General features: G+C 29.6%; 1 protein-coding gene across 1 annotated transcript in view; it reads right to left on the minus strand.

Moving 5' to 3' along the window:
- The window catches only part of GRIK3 (Glutamate receptor ionotropic, kainate 3), a 73,896-nt gene that overhangs the window by 33,054 nt on the left and 16,108 nt on the right, over nt 1-24,734 (minus strand). The window contains exons 2-6 of the mRNA XM_051215048.1: nt 21,715-21,834; nt 10,291-10,410; nt 7,906-8,415; nt 6,105-6,271; nt 959-1,012 (exon numbers count right to left, since the gene is read on the minus strand). Of these exons, the coding sequence (XP_051073638.1) occupies nt 959-1,012; nt 6,105-6,271; nt 7,906-8,415; nt 10,291-10,410; nt 21,715-21,834 (971 nt within the window). The remainder of the gene's footprint in view (nt 1-958; nt 1,013-6,104; nt 6,272-7,905; nt 8,416-10,290; nt 10,411-21,714; nt 21,835-24,734) is intronic.

Below are 24,734 nucleotides of genomic sequence, written 5' to 3' on the forward strand. Positions count from 1 at the left end.
AGAGAACGTGTTCAGAAGAAATCATCTTTTGTCAAGTGGTTCCAGATTGCCTTTGAGATTTCCATCGTTAATATTGAATGTTAGTCAAACTATTTAAAAAAACTACTTCATTGGTTAATCTAACAATTATGCCACTGTGAAAAATGAAAGGAATTATCAGAAAAAACTAAGACTAGTGAGCAATCATTAAGTAATTATGTGCGTCCTATGATAAATAGTAAGACCAATAAGACTACTTTTATAAATATGTAATTATAAGAATGAGTTCATTTGAAAATGAAAATGGTCATAATTCCACTTAAGCTTTAACATCTGGTAAGCGATAACATCATATCTTGATTTAATTATCAATTTACATGTACGTAAAAACATACATATAGATAAGTATTCAAAAAATATAGTCGGATGTGGTGGAATATATAGCTAAATAAGTTCATAATCAATCAGCGTCACGTGCCCAGGTAAATTCGGAGAATGGAAAAATTCACTCCACAATAAAGATGCATATAAGTGGAATAAGGCCGTCAGAGCCCTTGCAGAAGTTATCTGAAGTTATTGTTAGATAACTGGAGAGCTTGAACATGGGAAATTTTAAGGCACTTTGTATACAAAAGCAATGTGTTCTGATCGTGAACTTGGCCTAGTAGTCTTCAATTTGTTTAAAATCTTAGTCCACTATAACAAACTCATATTCTTTCCTTATAACAGAACATTTCCAGTTATTGTTTAGCACTTATTCAACCTTTTTAAAAATCTAACTAACCTTCTTTAGTTTGCATATATAAATACCTTAGAAAGTATTCTCATTGTCCGACTGTATTATTACATTACATATCTCAGATCTATTCGGCTTTCTCATGATACCATTGAAATTTATGAATGGGATTAATTGTTTTAAACTTATTTTGATAATAATATTATTTTTTATTTGAGTTGTTATGCTATCATTTCAACTTACATCATTAAATACAAAGTACTGAGCATAATTCGGATTGACTTCTTGATCACCCATCTAAGTAAAGTGTAGAAAGAATAATGTTATTTAATAATTAAATCTGATATTAAATTATTTAGTTGTAACATTTATTATTTTAATGAGAAATAAAATCGTTTCGTTATATATATATACTACTTATGGATATATTACTTAAATTATACAGTTTTAGCTTTACAAGAAAATATATTACAGTTTAATGACAAATTTTGTGTTAGTTCATGAATAATTTTAATTAATTAAATATTGTTATTAGAAGGGGGTGTTTTGGAGATTTTAGCAATCTTATAGTTGGATTCATGAGACAGTTGAAGCTAGATCACGCGCGCGAAACTGGTAGGTCTTGGGCTCGAATCTCGCGGGGCGGTGTCGCGGATGAGCACTGCTGAGGAGTCCCATACTCAGACGAAACGATCGTCCAGAGCTTGAAAGTTTTCCATGGTGGTCTATCGTCAGTTGACTCATGAATTCAAATATAAAGTAATTAAATATTAGTTATATTTCTGATAGTCGTTTGGTGAAATATTTTGATATATTTTCCCGTTAAAGAATTAATCTAAGATTGGGCTGTTCCAAGTTATGTTTTGTATTTTAAAGATGACAGTATTATTTTCTTTTAATTGGGGTCATAGTTATAGCATCAGATGGACAAACATATTGTGCTAACATTAATTTATTTAAATTTGTGATATTTGGTTGTAATTTGCTAAGGTGTAAAATCTTACATCAAAATTTCAATCAGCATTATTTAGTCTGACTTACCAAATCATGTATATGAGAACTTTGAGGAAAAATCAATTCATTTAACTGAACTCTACATTAATGTACTGTTTATATTATAAGTAATATCTCTTTCTTGTCAATTAGAACTCATCAACGTTTGCTCTGCCATCATTTTAAAAACCAAAATAGAGATCAGAAATTGCTGAAGAAATCTTTTAGTAACAACAATCGTGTCAATTGCTGACCGGTCAATTGTGATAGCTAATCTATCTACTTTTGCACTGTCTGTCCATAAAAAAACACTTTTGCTTTGATCTATTTATTCTGTCCCTACAACGCGAGTGTCCGAGTTCGTATTCAGTGCCTAGTTTGAAAACCTATTTAGTCAATTAAACACTATTTCTAGTCCAAAGCAGTGAATCATGTTGACTTCTAAGCATTCTGAATAATTAAAGAGGCTATAAATTAATCCTTATATTATCTTGCATAAACCTGACAAACCTTAAGTATAGATGTTCTGAACAGTTTTGATTAAAACAGCAAAATATTATCCATTCTCAGTGATGACGAAAAAGTTATGGCTGATATTGACTTTAAAAGAAACAAGTAAATTTACGGGAGTGATTAACTGAAATTTAATGAAATTGCTGAATATAATTGATATTAGTTAAAAGAAATTCCATTTTTTAAAACCTATGGCCTCGGAATATTCTTATTTATATGAATTACCTGGTGTCCACAAGAATAACATTCTTCTATGTCCAATTTATTTCTTATATGCATCATCTACGCCTAATCTCATGAAATGGTTACTGAAACGACTGAATCCTATTCCAAACCATTTGTGTAAGTATATGCCGAGTTGTTCATTTGACTTAATTAACTACTTAATTGATACTAATATCAAGCGAATAAAAAGAAGTTCCTTTGATGTGAATTCTTTGATTACAAAAGTATCTAACAGGATGACTATTGACATCTTATGTGACAACCTCCTTCAATAATTTTTCGCTTTCTTTATAATTCTTAAATATACACTATTATTGTGCACTGGCAAACTGTAACACAATTTTAAGAGTGAATACTCAAATCACTCAGTAGTAGAACATTTTACGTAGACCACTTAATAACTATTGTAAAAGAACCATGTTTTACCAAAAGCTTAGCAACATGTGGATGTGTGAATCAAATCATATTGTATTTATCAATTTACATGTGCGTATGTAGACTTACATATTTTGGGAGAAGTAATCGTGACTTACATGCAAAAAAACTTTATATATATCTTAAGGAAAACATGGGTAAAGAAATTCCAGTAGTCCAATCAGATCAAATGACAAACAATTATCCTTCTATTACGAGAGAATGAAGGTTAACGGAATAGCCTTTGTAGTGTAGTGCCTTTTCAAATGATGTTGACGATCTTTTCAGGTACACCATAATGTCGAAGAAGGCTCTACACTGTTCTTATGTCAACGCTGTCAAATGCTTTCTCATAGTTAAGGTAGTTGATGTATATTGACAAATTACATTCAAATGATTGTTAAACGATGATCCGTAGTGTCCAGATTTTGTTTGTGCACGAGTGATTCTTACAGAATCCAGTCTGCTGATTTCGAGACTGGGCGTCTTCTGAATATTTCATTCGGCTCAATAACACTCTGTTGAAAACGTTTCCTGGTACCGATAGTAGTGTGTTGCCTTTGCAGTTCTCACACTTGCCCAGATCTCCTTTCTTTGGTACCTTTTTGAGATATCTTTCTTTCCAGTCTATCGGCACATGTTCCTCCTGCCATATCTTCCTGAATAGAACGTGGAGTATGATTGCAGTTTCTTAGATATCTGACTTCAGTGCTTCAGGTGGTATATTTCCAGGTCCAGATACTTTCTCACACTACATTTGACGTGTGGCCATCCTGACATATCCGATTGTTGGTAGAGTGACATCTATAAGAAGGTCTGCAGGTGTTGCTTCTATGTCCGGTGGATTCAATGAAGCTGGCCTATTCAACAGTTTCTCAAAGTGTTCCACCCATCTGTTCCTGTGTCCTTGACCGGTCTTTCTGACTTACTATATTTCCCTGCTAGTTTCTTCATCATATCATATTTCTTCCTCTTGTAGCTTTTTCCAGCATTATTTCTCATTATTTTTTCTAACTAATTCTTATAAAGATCCATATATTGTACTTTTTTGTAATTAGTATGGTAGACTTGTTTATACTTTGCCTTAAGTAAATATATGCGAAACAATAACCCAGAAGTATGATAAGATTATTTAAATTATCTTATACTATATTTTACGGAATGTTTAAGATCAAATCTAATTTTTATAATCTAAAATAATAACTAACTAATTTGTATGCAAATTAACTAAATTTTTTTTCTTCTTCAGTTGATGATTACTCCAGTAAATACAATATTTCTTATGGTATGAGAAAATTTTCTTTTATACATAAAAGTAAATTTCTCTTGACAATACTGTTTAGATTGAGAAATTTTGATCAAGTTGAGTTCATGATCACATAATTCATTGGATAAAATCTTTGGCTGAATTATAAACAAGTGGGATTATTTAAGGTATATTTTAGTTACAGATGGATATTTTCTTTAACAATACTAACCTAATGTTAACAGCAGTGTTAATGTTGGATTATTTTACAGTTGTTCCGACTCAGATTACGATCAAACGTTTACTTGCTCATACAGTCCAACCATTTTATACGACAGCGATTTATATACATGAGTTGTCATTTAAATTATTGATATTGAAGAGGAAAGATAGAGATTTTAGTGACTTTTATGTTTAATAAATTATCCAGTAAGTCACTTATTACAAGCCTCTTTCTGACATGTCCAGTTATTTTTTGAACTATCATAACTTGATAACAATATGAAAATAATACAACTGCAATCCCATCATTACTGATACCAAATAAGTGTTTTTGTAATGTCAAATATAATTCAAATAAACTGGATTTATCAAAACTATGACAGGTATCAAACTCAGTTGATGAATGAACGCATAGCTGGTATAAGGTCAGAGTATAGAAAATGATATCGATTATTTGTTAAACTATTATTATTGTTAAACTATTTTTCATGATTAAATATACCTGTCTTTAAGAAAAGATTGGCTATTGATTGTTTGCTCAGAAGCTAACCTTTTGATTTCACAGTTTTCATACTTATTCTAATTAGTTTATTTAAAAATAAGTTGTATTTATTATCATCATAAGAAGTAGCAGCTGTATTGGAAAGAAATATAGTCTGATTTTATACAGATTAATTTTTCCCAGAAATATGATGAGTAATGAAATTGTTTTTAGTGGAAAAATGGGAACGAAAATAAGTAGTTTTCTCTCTACTAAGAAAGGTATACACAGTGTATTCATAAAACTTGTGAATTCAAATAAGTAAATGTTCAGTTAACAGATTTGGTACAGAGACAACTCAGAGCAGTTTTTACTAGAAAACATCTATCTTGGTCTAATCTTCTGTCATTTGCATGATATTGTGTTACCAAAAAGCAGGACTAAAGACTGAATCAACTAGGAAATATAAATATGGTGGGTAGTAGTCAATACACTAAGAAACGCCTTCAAATGTGCATACCTATCAATGATAGTTATAGTGTCGTTTCGCTTTATCTTTCACTTCTAGGCACTTATAATTTCTTATAACCCGGTGTAAACGTCTCAGAACATACAGCTGGCATATGAGTGCTCGAATTCCAATGTGAAAATCAACTCATTTAAGACTACAACCCTTTTTTGCTGACGAGTGAATACCGGAGCAAAAGCGAGTCCCAGGGTTTCATCTTGATTGACTCCCTCCACCAAAACATGTATACAAAATCCACCATGTTTCCAAAATTAAGGTAGTCTTATGCCATATTGTTGACAGAAGTTGATGTTTAAATGATAAACTATCTTTAGTTCATAACATGACCAGTAAACAGTGATAAGGTTAGATTCTCAACACTTATTTGTCTGTGTTTTCATCCTTTGAACGTTCAGACTCCTGAATTAATCAAATTTCATATCAGTCTCCAGACTTTTACCATGTGAATGCACTAACAATATGATGAGTTTTAGTTCTCTAGTTATTTATTTCTAGTCATCCTGTACATCAGCTTTATTACGTGCTAGTTGAAACCTGGCTTCAACAAACAATAGTCAAAAAGTATTTTTTCTGTTACCGATACTTACGAACGATGGTGCTGTTAATTGTAGCAACCTGATTTTATTTTATTTAAGGCTTTTTACTGCTATGTGTTATCTAAATCATGTGCTTCATTGTTATCTAAATTAATTTAATTTCACCCACTACTTCAAACCGATTCTGAGAAGTGAGTAGTTCCATATTACAACACCAATATAAAACTCACCATTTGAAAGAACTGTTCTATACTTTTTGCAGACAAATCCAAAAAGAATGCCTCCAAATGTTTGATTTCTCTTATAATGTGGGCTTTGTAAAATGAATTTTCTCTCCATCGACGAATTAGTGCTGTTGTCTGTAAACTTTCTAAGCATTCACGATATTTCAGGAAGTCTAAATAAATTTACAAAATATTCTAATAAGCTCTGAAACAATAATTACTCATAAGAATCTCTACGCAAGTCTGATATTGACTAGTATTTTGCGTTAAAACAAGTGTTTTACAGGAGACATAAAGATTTCATATCATGTAAAATCAAACAATATGTATACAATCATAAGGAAGTCAACCTCTAGAACTGCTACTAACAAATTCATTTACTTTACTTAGCGACTGTAACTTTCCCGAGATAAAATTAATATTTTACAACTGGAAAGGTTATTTAGAAATACAGAATTTGAAAACTTTACAAATAAATCATAAAGTGAATAACCTTTAGACTTGATTTGATAGTATACAATCTAGCATATGTAATGGCTACTTTGTCCCAAAATGAAATATGAATGTTATGTATCTTCTATTGATTGCAATGGATAGATACTGAACAATGAAACAATTTTCTGTATTAGATTATGTAATCGATAATTGATTTATAGATCAAAATAAGATTTTTTTACTCGATAGTGATTGGTATTATTATAACTGCAATATGACCTGACCTAAAGCAACTGACGAGTAGAAATAGTCTTATATAACACGCGCAACAAAAAAACTATTGGAATGCATGTTCACCTTCTAATACTTTTTATAAATGCTAAAAATCATAGAAAATGAACCAGATTATGCTTCAGAGGTTACCGGTGAATGAATGTTCTTGGCTAAAAAATATTTACTTTCTTTAAAACATATGTGATGACTAAAATTGCATCTGGTCTACTATACAGAGGTCTTTTCGTAAACCTTTGATGGTAAAAACCTCTCTAAAGTAAGATAAGTCTGAATTTAGTTATTCTCTAGTTACTGCAAAGTCTCTGAGTGAATTCACTTCATTTATGAAATTCATTGGTTGCTTAGTTATCAGACATCTCTTTGTTTCATGAAAATCAGTCGCACCGTTAGTGTGAAGAAACGACGAACAATACTTAAATAATAAATATTTGTCCTGCTAGCTCTAAACATTTTAAAGCAGTAATAATCTAGTATTCAGAGAATAAATGATAAGCATTTCACAGAGTTTTACAAGACGGAGGCCTTAAGGAAAATAATCTAAAACTTGGAAAAAGTACTCCGCAAATCACAAACATTCACTTGTTAGAGAGAACATATCTTCATAAATCATTTATTTGAATGGTAATGATTTTTACCTGGAGTTGATCTGGTATCAGAAGATAAGACCGATTACTGATTGAGTTAATGGAAACTAGATGAATAAGCTCTTGAGGTTATTTTGACTTAAAAATACAAAACAATCTGTTCTGGTATAGCTAAGTAGAGGGTTTTCTGATCATGTGCCTCATAGCCCATGAACACAAGAATACTGGTCCTCATACTGGTTATCATCACACTTTTGATAAGTAGTGCACAACAGTTTTGTTTCTTAAAAGATTGCTTAACAAAACTGCTAAGTGATTTTGTGTTTGTAGGCACAGTATAAAACAGAATGCCAAGATAATAAATTGTGGTTTTCTAGCGACCAACTGATTTTATAGTACAGAAGGTAATCGATTGCTAAAAGTCGTTAACTCATAAGTTAACCACTGATGCTACATACTGCAATGAATTCATGATTTTAATACAAATAACTCACCACCACTGTGTTCATATACAATAGCAAATCCTTTCCAAATTTCTTCATTAAGTACAATTAAATTTTTTAACAGTTCAGCTACAAGAAGTTGACTAGGACCAATTGAATGCACTAAAGCGGGTGAATATGGATTAGATATACGCTGATGTGAATTTCCAGAACGGTGTTTAGTTTTTGAAAATGAGAACCATTTAATTGCTGAATCAATCATAGAACCAGGACATTCTTCAAGGTCTGTGATAGTTACCAAAGGTAATTGTAATCTTGAACTTAAACTCATCAACAATTGTCGTCTATAACACCTTAATCGTTCACTAGCTTCAGATTCAGCAGATTGTTCTAGTCCATTATGTAAAGTACTTTTTATTTCTTGTTCATACTCAGCAGGTTCATTATTTTCATCTTTTATGCTAGCTGAAAATATGAATGTATCATCACTCTGTGAAGAATATGGCCAACTAGAGTCTACAAGTGCAACTGGTCGATTTGTTTTGTTAAGTATGGAGCAGGCTAAAATGAATTTAAAAAAAAAAACAATATTTTTTGTGATAAACTTGTTGCTTATTTACTCTATTTTTTAAAAGCACTCATCTCATATCTTCTTATTTTATACATAAAACTACAAATCATTCTTTTTTGTGTAAGTAAGCTGAGAATTCTTCCCTTTTTTTCAATGAACTGGAAATATCGCTTTTCAATACTTTTATTCCTTCAAAGTATTTTCAAATTATTTAATTAAGGGTTTTCCCTAGGATTCTAAGGCTGTAGTCGATCTATTCACATTGGATTTTCTCAACATTTGACAGCAGACATAAACTTTAGAAATCATTAATTAAAATGACTTTTACAAGCTTTTGGTACCTGAATACCAATAACTTACTACTATTTTGGTAAGGATAGTCAACTATTTTTATCTGAAACAAATTGGTTACTAGCTATTATGTCACATGCTGAAATATACCCATGATATTAGAGTAAGCTGTAGAAAAAATATTCCATTGCTTTTATTCAGTTGCAGATGCAAAACAAATGATCATGAATCACCAACAAAAGAGTTTCACATGACAGTGTAAATTTACTATACGTATACTTAGAATGCTCTATTTAAAAAAAAGTTAAGATGATTTAGTGCTGAACTCTGGTATCACAATCAACATATTTCAAATGTATACATCTTTGGTGAGGGGCAATGACTAGTCAGATGCTACACAACACCCATAACTTGTCTGTCAGCTAAACGAACTTTATCCAAGAGCCATACAATGATATTATTAACTTATGACCGAGAATACATATTCTGATCTCAACTGAACGGTTTTTATTAAACAGAAATTTTTTTTATTTTAGTATTGGAAAAAGATTTATGTCATCTTTTTCCTGGATATCGTTCATGGATAATCAAGTCAATTAGTTTTACTACATTTTCATCTAACTTTGATCGTTAATGTACCTTGCGGTTATTTGACATTGTTGTGGTAGTTATTTAGGGAACTTAATACTGAGTAGTAGTTTGCTTATCATAATTTGCTTCCTATTAAAGAAAGACTATTATGCTCATTAGTAATTAATGCAAACTTTTTACTCACCTTTCATATATATATGAGGGTTTGTATTGTGAAATGAACCTTTTGGTACGTATAAAATATGAACAAGATTTATAAGATATCACTTATTACTATTTGGTATTTTCAAGATAAAATCAAGGTTAGAAAACATCTTATGGGAAATCAAACAGGAACACATAATTAACTACTATTTCTATTATTTGTACGAACTGTACTGTTGCCATGTTTATTAATTTTTGCATTCATGAATATAACTGCGAATTAAAAAAATTAATTTATGTGATTCTCTTTAAATGAAAAAAAACGATTTTACTAAATCGGGAATATAACTACGCAAAATCATTTCATCATATAAATACAAATTTGAACTATTGAATGGATGAATTATATATCTCATTTAGGTTGGTCTCTGTTTTACTCATATAATAATAGGTATATATATATATATCCCATTTATGCAAATGAGAGAAAATCTGCCCTCATAGATAATTTCAGTCTAATTTAGATGACAACATGAATCATTTTAATATCAGACCGATTGAAATATTAGACGTCACTTATTTCAGACTACAACCCTTATTTTTAACTAAACAGTATTTGTTTTAATCTGATTACAGAAGGAAACTATAAATGTACTAATTTAATTGTAAAAAATGTCTGTGACAAACTTTGCTTCAACACAAATCAAGAATAAATATTAACTGGGTTTTTTATCATAGAATTAAAACAAACCATAATGTTCTGCCTCTAAAAATTAAATATAGTTACCAAGTAGGAAAGAGCATTATTTAAATAAAATAACATTTAAATATAAATTTACCAGCATTGAAATCTGCTTCAATATCACCAGTTATTGGTAATAGAACAATGGCAACACTAATATTAGCTTCTATTGCATATTTTGCAAATGTTTGATCGTAAATTGGTAAACCGAAAGTAACTGAAAAAGACCCAAATAAAGTGTATAACGTTTTATTAGATAAAAGATATAAGAGTTATAACGTCATAATTGATAGATAAAATACTAATATGATTGATCCAATAGTTAACTCATTCAATGAAATCTTATTTTATTGAATTTCCACTTGCGTATAACAGTTTCTTCAGTAAATATGACTGAATTAAAATTGTAATCATCAGATCTTATAATTATCTATAATGATTATAAATAAGTTTCTGTTCGATGTTTCATGGGTTTAGATTTTTATATATGAGATACAGATAGATAGGACTGAAAGCCTTTTCGTTGATTTTTTTTCTATTCTGTCTATATAAATTTTAATTGAACGCTACTTACTATGTCTGATTGTCGCTGATTGTTGTATGAGAAACGCTTATCACTTATATTCGAAACGAGGGACGTCTGCAATTCCCATGACTCGAAATTATTAACACAAAGACTGGTATAAGTGAAGATTTATTAACCCCCAAAACACGACGACGACGACCCTAGTCGAATATACACCCATTTTTTATATCGATTGTACACATACTTTGATTAATAATTAGGATGAAATCATATATATGGAAAATAATTAACGTTATAACAAACGACATGCTGAGCATAGTTCATGTCAATGGAATACAAGAATATCGCATATTATACAGAATAAAATATCATACAAGACAATAAAACGAATACCACATTGAGTAATCATTACAATGAATCAAAACGGAAGTCATCTTGAACTAAACTCATAATGAGTAAATCAATCGAATTTTGACTTTTCGTCCCGTCATATCACTGAAGTAACATTGTAATCCTCTTATAATTATCTACAGTAATTATAAATGAGTTTCTATTCGGTGGTTTATGATTTTAGATTTCTATATATGAGATAAAGATAGAACTGAAAGCTTTTTTCATTGATTTTCTATATTCTGTTTATATAATATAAATTCTAACTTTAAAAGTTTGTTATTCTCTAAGCTTGAAAGGTAAACTATGTCTCAATTTTTTTTAATAAATGAAAAGTTGATATAGTCTGAGTGCCGAAATGTTTTGATTTGAATATAGAAAAAATTGTAATCAGTATTTGAGAAGTTTAGTTTACTTCAAATTACCTTCAAGAATCATTATGATCATTATACGTTAACATTGTTAAAATGAACTTCAGAGAGAGGTAATTTTTTTTGAAAAAAGTATGAATCTTTTCAAAATGATACTTGCATCTATTTGAAATAACATACTTATATTTATAAGATAATCGAAAAGATTCATAATCTAGTGTAGAGAATACAAAACACGTTGTTCATAGGAAAAATCGAATGGAAATTTACATATATGTACACATTTAATGAAAAGTGTATGCGACTATAATTTATGAATGAATCAATCAGGTATAAGATAACAGGTCTCGGGTTTTGGCGCGAAATTCATTCATCCGGATAAATAGAGTTTTTGCATTACAGCTGATGTCAGTTCGTGATGAAAACCAAAAATCTCATTTTTAACCTTATTTATCAACTGTAAATCATAATTCTAATTCCTCTTACTGGTTTCTAACTCTCATTTAGTCCTAGTTATTAGGTGGACACTCTCAAGGTCACTTTAGTGTCACTCAAAGGTCATCCATAAATTATAGTCTCACCGAAAAGTGTCCTAATAAAGTACTCAAAATAATGTTGAAATAAAATGTATAAAATTCTAGACTTTCTTAACTGTTGAATAACCGTAGGTGGAATGTGGAATAACCTGAATCTTTCAAAATCCCAAACAATGAAACACATTGACAAGAGTATATTTGGTTCGTTATAAAAATCATTAAGATATATTTGACTACTGAAAGCCTAAGGGTTTACTTGTTTTCAAAAAAAACCCATATGGTGTCATGACCTGAAAGAGTGTACATCATTGATACAATTCGATTAAGAAAAAGGACAGCCATATTGATTGTTTCCTCAGATTACCTATTCCAGTTATTTACCTAATCAAAAAACGATTTTCCAACTACATGTTAAATTATGAATAAAAACCATTTAAGAATACCATATTTACTGTACAAAACTGTTTTCAAAAAAAGACTAGCAGAAAAATTAAGAAAATAAATATTATTTTTGTAAGTTTCTTTACAATCGATAATATTATACCAATTTGAGATGAATAAGCATAAATAAATAAAAATGATATATAGATATTACAGTGAGAATTACTTTAAAGAATGGGTATCTAAAAAATCAATTTCCAGTAGTCATATTTTGATTGCTATTATGGCAGGGGAAATAGAAGTATGCAAATTTATATATATATATATATATATATACGTAGCATATGCAGCCATGATTATCTACTGTTGGCACAAAGTATAATTGACGAAATAATTAACCAATGTCCCAATAAATCAATTTGTCAAGCTACTCAATTTAAAAAGCCACTAACTTATTGAACGGACGTAAAATATGAATTTTTCCTATCGCCGATAATAAGGAAACCAATTAATGAGATTTATTAGCATATGTACATTATAACAGGACGGTCTTAGTTACAAATTTGTTAGTAAAAATGAATAAAACGCACAGCTTTAATGTAAAGTGTCCTGGATTTGGGTTTTACCATAAACATCAATAATGAAACAAATGTACTTTCAGTCAAAAATGAAGGTAAACGGTTTTCCTGGATTATAATGCTAATGACAACCAATCTTGACCAAAACGTATGGGTACACGGTAGTAATAAAGTGATCCGTTTATGACTCAGGAAGCAGTTGCAGTTTCTGATATCAACAACTGGAAATGCAAATGCTCACAAATTTAATCAGATTAATTTCGAATTAAGACTGTCGCTAAATAAAGTGGAACCTCCCTAAAGTAATTTTTACCTTCATGTTTTTTGTTTAGTTTAATTTATTAATATGCAGGTTGATAAGTGTTTGAGTTTCCTAAACTAGACAAAAATCCATACAACTGGAGAAGAATAGAATTTCCAATAGCCGTATGCAAGGTATTTTAACTTTTTAAAACGTGTTCATGAATAGAAATAATGACTTTCACTATTGACGGTGCATTGATATAAGTGTGTAATGCTTCAAATTATTTCTTGTCATTTAAGCTAACGCGATATAATGCTGTGTTCTTACTGTCGTTTATTAGTTTATGTAAAAGCTTTGGTCACAACGTATTATTGTAATATTCTATAGAGAATCTATGAAATGTTAGATAGCCATGATTAGAAACGTTTCACTTAGTCTGTGATAAAGCCATGAACAACTTGTCTTTCAAATAAATTATTGAATTCGCTCACATGTAATACAAGCTTATAACTTCACCAATTCTAGTTGTGAGTATTGCATCTAAATGCTAAACACAAATATATGTAATTAACTTTAAAGAAAACTATTCTATATGATAGATGCAACTTATGAATCTAAGGCATAACAACATAAATTGCTCTCATACTTCTCACTTCTCTAAGGTAATAATGAAGTTAATATTTGGTTCTATGGACTACCTGATCAATGTTAACTATTATCAATTCTGACATTTAAAAAAATTTATGGTTGGTGAAATGCAATTGTTACTGAGGGAATGTTATTAAATGTATATAAATCACCTTTCCATATTGTTACATAAATCTTTAGAAAAACAGTAAATTTTCACCAGTAAATGAAACCAAAATTTGTGAACATAACTTTTTAGTTTGAAAAAAATGACAATTTGGTCTAATTTTCGTATTTTTTTGGTCGATAATGTTTTCTAGGTTTTTGTTATTAAAAAAACAAACAAATTTTTTAGCTAATGGACGTTCTTTCAAAAAGGAGAAAAATAATACTGAACAACATTTATTTGACTAAGTGATATGTTTAATAATAGAACAACAACAACAGTAATGAGATTGAGAATGGAAATGTCATTTCGAAAAAAAGTTGAGCTGAATTTAATTATTCATTTTTCAATCATAAATGTTTTATGTATATAGTGCATGAAAATATGTGATGTATAAATAAATAATGGCGAGAAGCAGTGACCAGTGGAGTTCAACCAAATCTGTTGTGAGATAGTAACTCACTGAAGACAATTGTGGACAGTGGCTCAATTTTGTGGATTAATTGAAGTTAGACACTAACACCACTGGATGTCGATTCAGTGGTCTAGAGGTTAAGCATTCACGCGCAAAACCAGTAGATCCTGGGTTCGAATCCCACAAGGCAGGATCGTGAGTGCGCACTGCTGAGGAGTCCCACAATTGAGAGGAATGGCCGTCCAGTTGTTCCAGGTTTTTTCAAGGTGATCTAGCTTCAACGGACCCATGATCCCAACTATTAAATAAGTATAATATTCACAAAAACCCTTTCTGATAGAAATAATCATTGTATTTGTTTTTATATAGTTGATCAAACAAAAAAAGAAGGAAAACTGACTTTTTTTCAATGATATGTGTTTGATGTAGAAAGATTGAAAATGATTTTTCACTGGATAGTTTTTGTAATTGATAATATTGATAACAATAATAATAATGTTACATTAACTCTATATTATGTGTTATGGTGGATAACTAAAAACGGTTTATAAACCCTTTTATTACATAAACAATTTTATATCTTAATTATATGAGCAAAAAGCTGTAATGAGTTTGTATGTGTTATAAAGCTGCTTCAATTTGCAATCACATGTATTATATCATGTTATTCGATTTAATTTTTAATGTAAAAAAAAGACTGGATAATGAACCTCAATTCTCTTTTTGTTGTATTCTTAGTTAAATTCTTCATTTAAAGCAGGTTTTGTAATAGTTAAGAATGAATCGCTTGTCCTTACGATATGTAATTTCAGGGTACCTTACTGATTTATTTTCACTCAGTAATTTTGTGATGATATTTTAGAACTTCTTTGTGTTATGACCTACAGTGACTTAAAAGTTAGTGTAATGTCAGCTTGTTCTTGTAAAACCAACTTGAATCTAAAGAATGAGTACACAGATTTAAGACAAAATTTAGAATTAAGGCATTTGGATCTGTAGATTAGTATAATGTGATCAAGAATCTAGGTTAACTATTCATAAAGACTCAAAGAAAACAGTTTTATCAGACTCTTAGGCGAAGAATTCCTATTGACTAAGAAGCGGACAGTTTCGCTAATTCACTAACAATGTAAAACTGCTTTCTTACAAAGAAAACTAATTTGCAACACAAATTCGAATGTATCTTACCCATATCTCTTTGAAACAGTTTTTAATTTATTTAAAGTGTGAATAATATCAATATGGTTTTTATAAATCCAGTTTCTATTTCACAACTTAGACTGTCAACATGTATGTCATTAATTCCCTCTGACATTTTATTTTTGTCATTGATTTAAGTTTCTAGTGAAACTTCAAAAAGAAATATTTATCTCTTTCATCTCACGTTTAAACTAGCATCAACTCGTAATAAATAGAGAAACTTGAAAGCTTGAAAAGTTTTTACAAATGTCTTGATTAGTATATTAGCAAATATCGAATTTGAAGAGTATTGAAGCAATTATTATCGTGAAAATATTAAAAATATTACAATTTTTTACAAGCCATACAATTCAACGGTTTTTATTTTATATTCATCCATAGAAAATATCACAGTTCATGTTTCAACTTAGTTCAGAATAATGTCAGTAGTGTAATAAGTAAACGAATATTATCAGAACTATGTGATGATATATTAGCGCAATACATTTCGAACAATATAATCACATATAATACATATGTTAAGAACATTTATTTATAGAAATAAAATATCAAGTAGACTAGAAATGGAGGGCAAGAGGAGACAAAGATAATGAAGAAATAATGTGAAAACAATTTGAAACCTCATTGAATACGGGCTCAGTTGTCCAGTAGGTTGAGCTTTCGCGCGCGAGACTGATAGCCTTGGGTTCGAATCCTGGGAGCGGGGTCATGATAGTCATGATGTAACGGCCATTCAATGCTTTCAGGTTTTTAATGGTGGTCTAACATCAATCGATTCATGATCTTAATAAATTAATCTCCACAACCCTATACTGATATCTTGAATTTGACAGGAAATGTACTTTACAATTAATTAGATTATTCGAAAGATTAAGCTTAAATTATTTTAAAGATTATTTGTGAACTGAACATTTTGTTTGTATATTTGATTGTTTTTCCTCTCTTTTTTTCATCGAAAAGAAAAATTTCTTAGGTTAATATGTTGAAAAAAAGAACAATCAATTTTTTAATTTGACATTTAATGAGTTGATCTCTTCATTATTCTGTCGCCATTGTACATTTTCTTGTGTAATACCACTCAGGAAATCATTATGTATAATGATTCTCGATTCTTTTTTTGTTTTGCTAACGATTTTTACTTAATAATTGTTTTTAAATTATAACAATAATTTCACATAAATGAAAGTTATTCCTAAACAATGCCAAATAATTAGTGGAAAGATAGAAAGAGAGAGAGGGGGGAGAGCGAGAAAAAAAGGGGGGACTTGTCAACTAATTGCTGATTCTTTTTCTTTTTCAATAAACGAATTAAGTTTATATTTTTTTATAATATTTTCATTACAAATTATTTTATGCTTAAAAAATAATGAATTTTGTTTTGCTTTTTAAAGTAATTAGAAGATGAAAACAATCACTATGTGACTTTATATCTATTTACATGATCTTTCATTTATAAAATTCAAATACCTTTTTTTCATTTTATGTAATAACTGAATATATTTTAGTAAGTTAATACAGTTGTATTTTAGAGTAGTTACATTGTAATCTAATATTCAATATTGTTTCGATTTAAATGCTTAACGGTAATGAATAGATTCATATCTAGAGGGTATGTATTTACTGTGAAAACAACGTAATTATGACGATATTATATCTTGTGTAATATTCATTATAAAGTGTTTAGAAATTTGTAAATATTTCTAATTTATAATTAGTTTTACAATATAAATGGATAATTTGTGTACAATATTCAGATTACTGAACTGGATTCTAACGAATTTCAAATGTTTTTTGTTGGAAGTATCTACTACTGAATTGATTATGCTACTTAAACTTTATGTAAACTGTTTATTTCTTGAAACATACCTTTAAGTTCTTAGTATGTTTCGAAATATTTCACTAGAAAGATATGAGATTTAATTCATATTGTATGAATGTTACGATAGGCAAGTCAACAAATAGTTATATCTATTTAAGTAAACTCATAAATTAAAACAATCCGTATTCATAAAAATTAACCTAGTGGGTATTTTATATCAAAGATGTTTGATCAAGCATTTAGTTAATAAGAAAATTAGCAATGTTTCTTCTATAAAACAGTGAAAAATTTAAACAACCCATACAACTAATTGGTAATATTTGGTATCTATTTGGTCTGATTCTTTATTTTCTCTCAGATCTCTTAAAGACAGTCTTGCTTAAATGCAAATCTGAATGGAAAAGATTACAGTGAGTTACATTATCTCTAGTTCTAAATATAAAATGTCACTTCAAGAAAATTTAAATTGTTATGAACTTGTGTTTCATATAATGTTTATGATTCAAATGAAGTGATAACAAATAGTTTAACAAACTATTTCAAATAAATAAAATAAAAATTTCCTACAGTTTTTTCACAGCGCTATCGATTAAAACTTGATATTATTCCCACTGAACTCCTTGGGATAAATTTCAATAGTGTAATAAGAAGACTATGTGAAACATTAGCTCAGTACATTTCGAACGATATAATCACATATAATACATATGTTAAGAACATTTATTTATAAAAATAAGATATCAAGTAGACTCGAAATGGAGGGTAAGAGGAGACAAGGATAATAAAGAAATAATGTGAAAACAATTTGAAAACTCATCACTCTGGATAATAAACTGAATAATAAACCAGGGTAGATTTATTAATCTCATTCGAATATTTTTAAGAGATAATTAGATTAGTATCAGAAGGGGTTTTGTGGAGATTGTAGTAATTTCAACAGTTGAGATCATGAGTCCATTGAAGTTAAACTACCATGGAGAACCTGGAAGCACTGGAATCTTAGATCACAGTTTTTGTTTCTCACTTGACTCTTACGGTAGTGTGCGCACTTATATCGAGATAAGTAGTACACAACATTAGTCAGGAATAGAATGTCTGAGAGTAGAATGTAAAGATAGAGGAGGAAAGAACGAGAACAGAAAGCAATTGGTACGGAAATGCAAGAACAATGAAGTCTGAGACGATTGACTGATATTTGCAAAAGGAAAGGTCACGTTTGCGACAAGTGACTGACATCTTGCAAATTAAGTATTCACTATATGGTTCACAAAATTTACTATGTTCTGTAATTTTATGTTCAAATACATTTAATTTTCCCCAATTGTATTCTCGTTCACTGCAATACCATGTTAGTAACAAATATCATAAATGATAAGTAGTTTATTCGTTGACTTATGTAATGACATCAAATTACTGAAAAATTCCCATTATATTAAAACACAACTGTACGAACGAAGAATATTCTTTTCAATAATTTCTCATCAGGTTCTACTATTATAAATCCAAATTACTAATCCATAAAATTGTCCAGATTTACAGCAGAGTACATCATTTGGAAATTGTAATATGTTAATCAAGAATTGTTGTTTGTTATATGAAATCAATTGAGATCGTTTATGTTCATGCATTCAAGTAAGAGTCGTGAAGAAACTCTAGTAGTATATCCGTTTTCACTACAGATTGATATAGATTGAAGTACTCACCCTAATGCCTGTGGTTTTGACTAATTTACAATGAACAAATTACTTATTTGATAGCAACAAACTTTTTCTAAATGAAAACTTCATAAGTGCACAATTTTCCTCGTGCATAATATATTCCTGAGTTATGAGCACAAATGTAGTTTGATTTTATTGTGTTTTCTTGGTATCATTTCTTACGTGGTTATTATATAAAAACAAAATATATAGAACTTCAGTTTTTAGTAAAACCATCCCTAGCATTTATGAAAATACAACCAAATCAAGTTTGCGAATATGCCAATCATTTTGAAATAATAGTCGGGATTACATATTCTGATATGCATCAGAATACCAGCGTAAAAATGAAAATATTTCGAAAGTAAACAGCGAATGATTTTGAAGCGTATACTTCATGTTAAGAAAGAAATTCGGTCAAGTTAAGTGTGCATTTAAATACATCTAATTTCTCTCAAAGACTTCAGATTTATGATAGGAATTAGATACCATCATAGTTTTAAAGTAAATTTGACAAGATAAAATTAGTTAAATTCATAAATAGAAGTTTATACTATTTTTACACGTTTGGTCATTTAAACTAATAATCTCAGTTATGTATCCATTTTTATTCATACTTCACTTCATAATTATGTAAAGTTGTGCTAAGCAACTAACTGTTTGACTACACTTGTACATGTATATGTTATCGTGAATAATATTTTATGTTTGGAAGTAATGCAACCTTTTAGCTTGGTAATTAATAAGAGTTTAGCGATAGCTGTGGTTCATATATATCCACACGATACACGTTTCAGTGATTACTAAAGACAACCTCATTATGTATCGCATTCCATATAAAAAAATTAGATTACATTAAAGTTATGGTATTTTTACCCTAGTTAACGAAGATTATGTCATAGACCAAATTTGACTGATTTTATCATCTAAATTAGTATTACTCATGAATATATGAAATGAAAGGTGAACCACCGATATGAAGTTGTTATTAAGTATTTTGTTTTAATATAATATTTAACTTAAATAGAGGTATACAACTAAAAGAACTGTTTGTATCGTCAGTGTTACTTCACAGAGATAATGAAAAAAACACTCAGATGATTACGTTCATGCAATAGGCTATCATCAATTTAACTTTGATAGAAATCAAACGAAAGCTTCCTTAACACTCCAGAAAAAAGAAATACGAAAATCAATTCAACAACCAATTTTTAAGTATTTCCGGTTAACACAAATGATTATACAAATTAACTATGACAATTTTGAAAAATCAAGTTTTCTTTTAAAAAAATTAGTTCACATTGTAAAATGACATCATTAAGCCAACAATCGATCATTTTAATAAGACGAAAAACTCTTTTTTTTAATCGTATGGCGTGAGACTTTAATTTATGGACGAGCCAATCAAAGGCGTTTTAGAGATTTCAAGGTTACGGCGCCAACTTCAGTGCTTAATGCTAACGCGCGATCGGTTCACAGGGAATTTTGTACAAAACGTGATAATTGAGCGGCTATAACAAATAAAACGGCGAGACTATAATTTGTAGACGAATCAATCAGGTATAAGATAATAGATCTCGGATTTTTGCGCGAAAGTCTACCGTCCATTTGGCTAAATAAATTTTTGGCATTATAGCTGATGTCTGTTCGTGAAGAAAACCCTATATATAATTCCCAACTAAGGCAAATTACAACAATTATTGCGAACTGGACAATAAAAGCACCAGTAACACTGGCTGCAGCCAGGTATTACAATATATATGGATAATTGGAGAGCGAACAGACCCTCACATAAGCTTGGTTATGTGCATCGTGTCGTTATCCACAAGTAGCATTCTGTTCACTCAACAACCGGAGTGCACATAAACAATACTGAAGCTATGTGGTCGAGGCTGAAAGAGTTTTTGAGACTTTATCATGTCTCCAAAGGCCGACTATTCTGTAGCCGTGTGGATGATTTCCTCTAATGCATGCACTACGATTTTAGAACCTCTGAACCTCTTTCCAACAGTGGCAAGTTTTTGAACCACGTATAAGAAGTGTATCCACTTTATTTCCTTGGTTTTGTATAACATATTTTTCTTCTATACCGGCTGTTTGCTGATTGGCTAGTATTTCTCAAGGTCGCTTAAGATTCGTTCAAAGGTCGTCCATAAATTAGTCTCGCGACGTATGGGACTTTAAGGAAGTACCTACTAGTAAATACATTTTTAGATCGGTGCAAATAATTTACGTTTAATTAAAAGTGTTTGTAACGTTTAGCAAATAGTTTGTAATTAAAATTTCATTAAATTATGAATAAAGATTTATAAGTATCCATCTGATGTCATTAACTATGTGGTTACAACCTTTGAACAAAAAGAAAGTTTTATGAAATTTAGATTAAGCTGAAGAATTTTAATGATGTTAATACTATTGGACAGTTGACTTTTGTGACCAACATTCAATACGTTTATAATCCACTTAGGTTTACATTGTTATCAATCTCATGTTAGTCATATATACAATCTTATAATAGAAAAAGAAGCAAGAAAACAGTTTAGAATTTCAAAATTTACATTTTCAACTTACCCAAAGTGTAGCTATGAACATTTGCTTTCCAGTTAATGATATGTCCATGAGAAAAGTGTATAGAACAGTAGAATATTATTATGCTGTACAATGTTTGAGATTTCCATAATTTTGTTGTAACTATGTAGAGATAAATAAAAGAATTGTCACAGAAATGTTCAAAAATAATAAATCTAGCATAAATCGCTTAAATTAGATAAAATTCAGTGTTTTTTAAAAATATATTGAGAGTGCTTAAGTCTACCTTATTTGACTCATCTATTTTCCAACTATCTAAATATTCCAATAAATTTACTTGTTTTAGATATGTAACGTTTCATCATAAAACGGTTACAATTCATTGAAATATTGGAAGACTCAAATGTAAACGCTTGAGTATCTTGTTTATCGTCTGAAAAAAAAAGCGACAGTCGATCTTATTGAAATTTCAGCAATTTATATTTACAGTGAATAAACTGATATAAGACTTTGAATATTGATTACTGTTACCAGATACTGAATTTTTTTCAATTATTTTCAAAGCATATTTTGAATAACTATGATTTGAATGTACAATAAAAAGATATTTGATGTAACGGTGTGCAAGTTGTGATGAGAATTCTATATTTTACCGAAATCTATTGTATTCGATAAAGCTATTGTTATTAGTGAATAAGGATACTTTATTTCACTTGGCAATACGTAAAATCCGAGACCTTGACAATTACTCGACCTATTAAAAATTCTTATCTTGAATAGATTTGGTTTCAGGTATTTCTTGATGCTTGGTACTTTACTTCAGTCATATGAAATGATTCTATTTAAATATCTGTTATTTTTGTTGAATAAGAAATTTAATCTGATTATTAATGAGTTTAAAGGTATCAATACCAAGGTTGAACTGGATTATTTCAAATAAATTGAGTAATAAATAGAGAGTTAATAATAAATATATTTTTTGTGTTATCACAACGAATAAAAAATGTGTTTTGGACATTTTGTGACTTAATGTAAGCCACTTCTTTTTTATTCACTCTGAAGAAGCGGCTTACATTAAGTTACGAAACATCAGAAATGCAATTTTCCTTACTCATTTGAATATAGAAAAGAATATATTCATGAATAGTAAAAAATGTTTTATCTTCAAAATCTCTTTTATCATATTCCTTAAAATCGTACCACTTTTATAATTTCGGAATGATAGAATCTTAGAATTTCATTTTTATATAGAACTTTTAAATATGATAAAACTTAATAAGCTTCTTTTAGTCGATAGTTTCAGTAAATTCAATTAATTCTACATTAAAGTTCTTTATACATGATGATTTCCGTAGTCTCATGTTTAATCCCAAGAAGAAGAACAAGAAGAAAAGATGCTAATTACCTACGTTAAATAGTTAACAAGTCACTGTTACATAACAACATGATTAGAATTTTACAGATTTCGATTAATTTCACTGATTGAAATCATGAGTTGATTGAAACTAGACCACCATGGAAAACCTGAAAGCACTGTGCGGCCGGTTCGTTCTAGTATGGGACTCCTCAGCAGTGCGCATCCACGATCCCTCATCCCGTGAGATTCGAATCCAGGACCTATCAGTCTCGCGCCAGGCGCTTGGACCACTGAGCCGGCATCCAACGGTGTTAACGTTTAGCTTCAACCAATCCACGATTAATTTTTTAAAAATATAATAAATAATAATTTAGATATGCTCGTTAAAAGAAACACTTATGTAGAATTTGGCAAAGACGTAGTATACTGTTAATTGCTCTTAAATGATTGTATTTTTCTGACAGATTGATTTTAAATCATAAATTGTCTTTTGTTCAACGTTGTTCTTTACAATCTAATGGTTTCAAATGATGACTCTTGGTTTTGTTTGATAATTCAGATCAATATTTTGCCTTAATTTTAACCATTTATAAACAATAAATATGAATTGTTTAATTAAACATGTTCTTTACTATTTGTATTCTTGAAAATTTTCTGTCGTATATACATTCATTTTTGTTGTTTATATATTCATTTTGTTTTAGAGTAAAATTATTCTTAGCAAAATTACGACATTGCAAATGTTGTTTTATATTGGATTAAGAATAAAACCGATAGCGTTCATTACACTGACACTCATATTATCTTCAATAACAAGCTTCAGAATTGATTAAAATTTGATTTAATTTTCGTATATAACTTCATTAATCTATGTATACTTTGAGTTGCGAATGAAATTAAAAAACCTACAATATAATATTCTGTAACGTTTCATGAAGTAAATCAATAAATTTAACAACTGCTACGAATTGCAAATTATTTCCATACGATGATTGTTAAAAAGAAAGAATTTATGATGAGACTTTAATTTATGGACAAAACAGTCAGATACAAGATAACAGGTCATGAATTTTAGCGCGCACTTCATTCATCCATTTGGTTAGATATCGTCTTGGCATTTTAGCCAATGTCAGTTCATGATGAAAACTCTGAATCTAATTCCTAGCCTTAACCATCAACTTTAAATCATAATTCTAATTCCTCACACTGTTTTTTAACCGTCATTTAGTCCTAGTTAACAGGTGGATGTACTCAGGATCACTTTAGAGTCGTCCAAAGGTCGTTCATAAATTATAGTCTCACCGAATTTACTTCAGAAATGTATATATCTTTAGTCTTAATAAAACTGAAGTTCCTTGTGTGTTTGAATGAGCGACATATAAACACTGATTTAACGTAGATATCATTTTCCTATTTCAAAATCTACAATTATGAAACATTACTCATGAGTTACTTTAATATTCTCGAATGTAACAATCTTTCCTATTAAATTTTAAAAAAAAAAACATTTAGTGAAACGAAATGTACCGCCGAAAGTATTATTCTACCGTAATATGTAGTCTAGAAGTAATCTCAGTCCATACATTTCACGTTTGATAACTCAATCAGATATCTAAACGACAATGATTTTTTTGTGTGTGTACTTCAGTATTCTGAGAAAACGTCACAGTATAAAATAGATCACATTTCATGTTACAATCAATAT

Source organism: Schistosoma haematobium, chromosome 1 (assembly GCF_000699445.3).
Source record: "Schistosoma haematobium chromosome 1, whole genome shotgun sequence".
NCBI classification, from domain to species: Eukaryota; Metazoa; Platyhelminthes; class Trematoda; order Strigeidida; family Schistosomatidae; genus Schistosoma; species Schistosoma haematobium.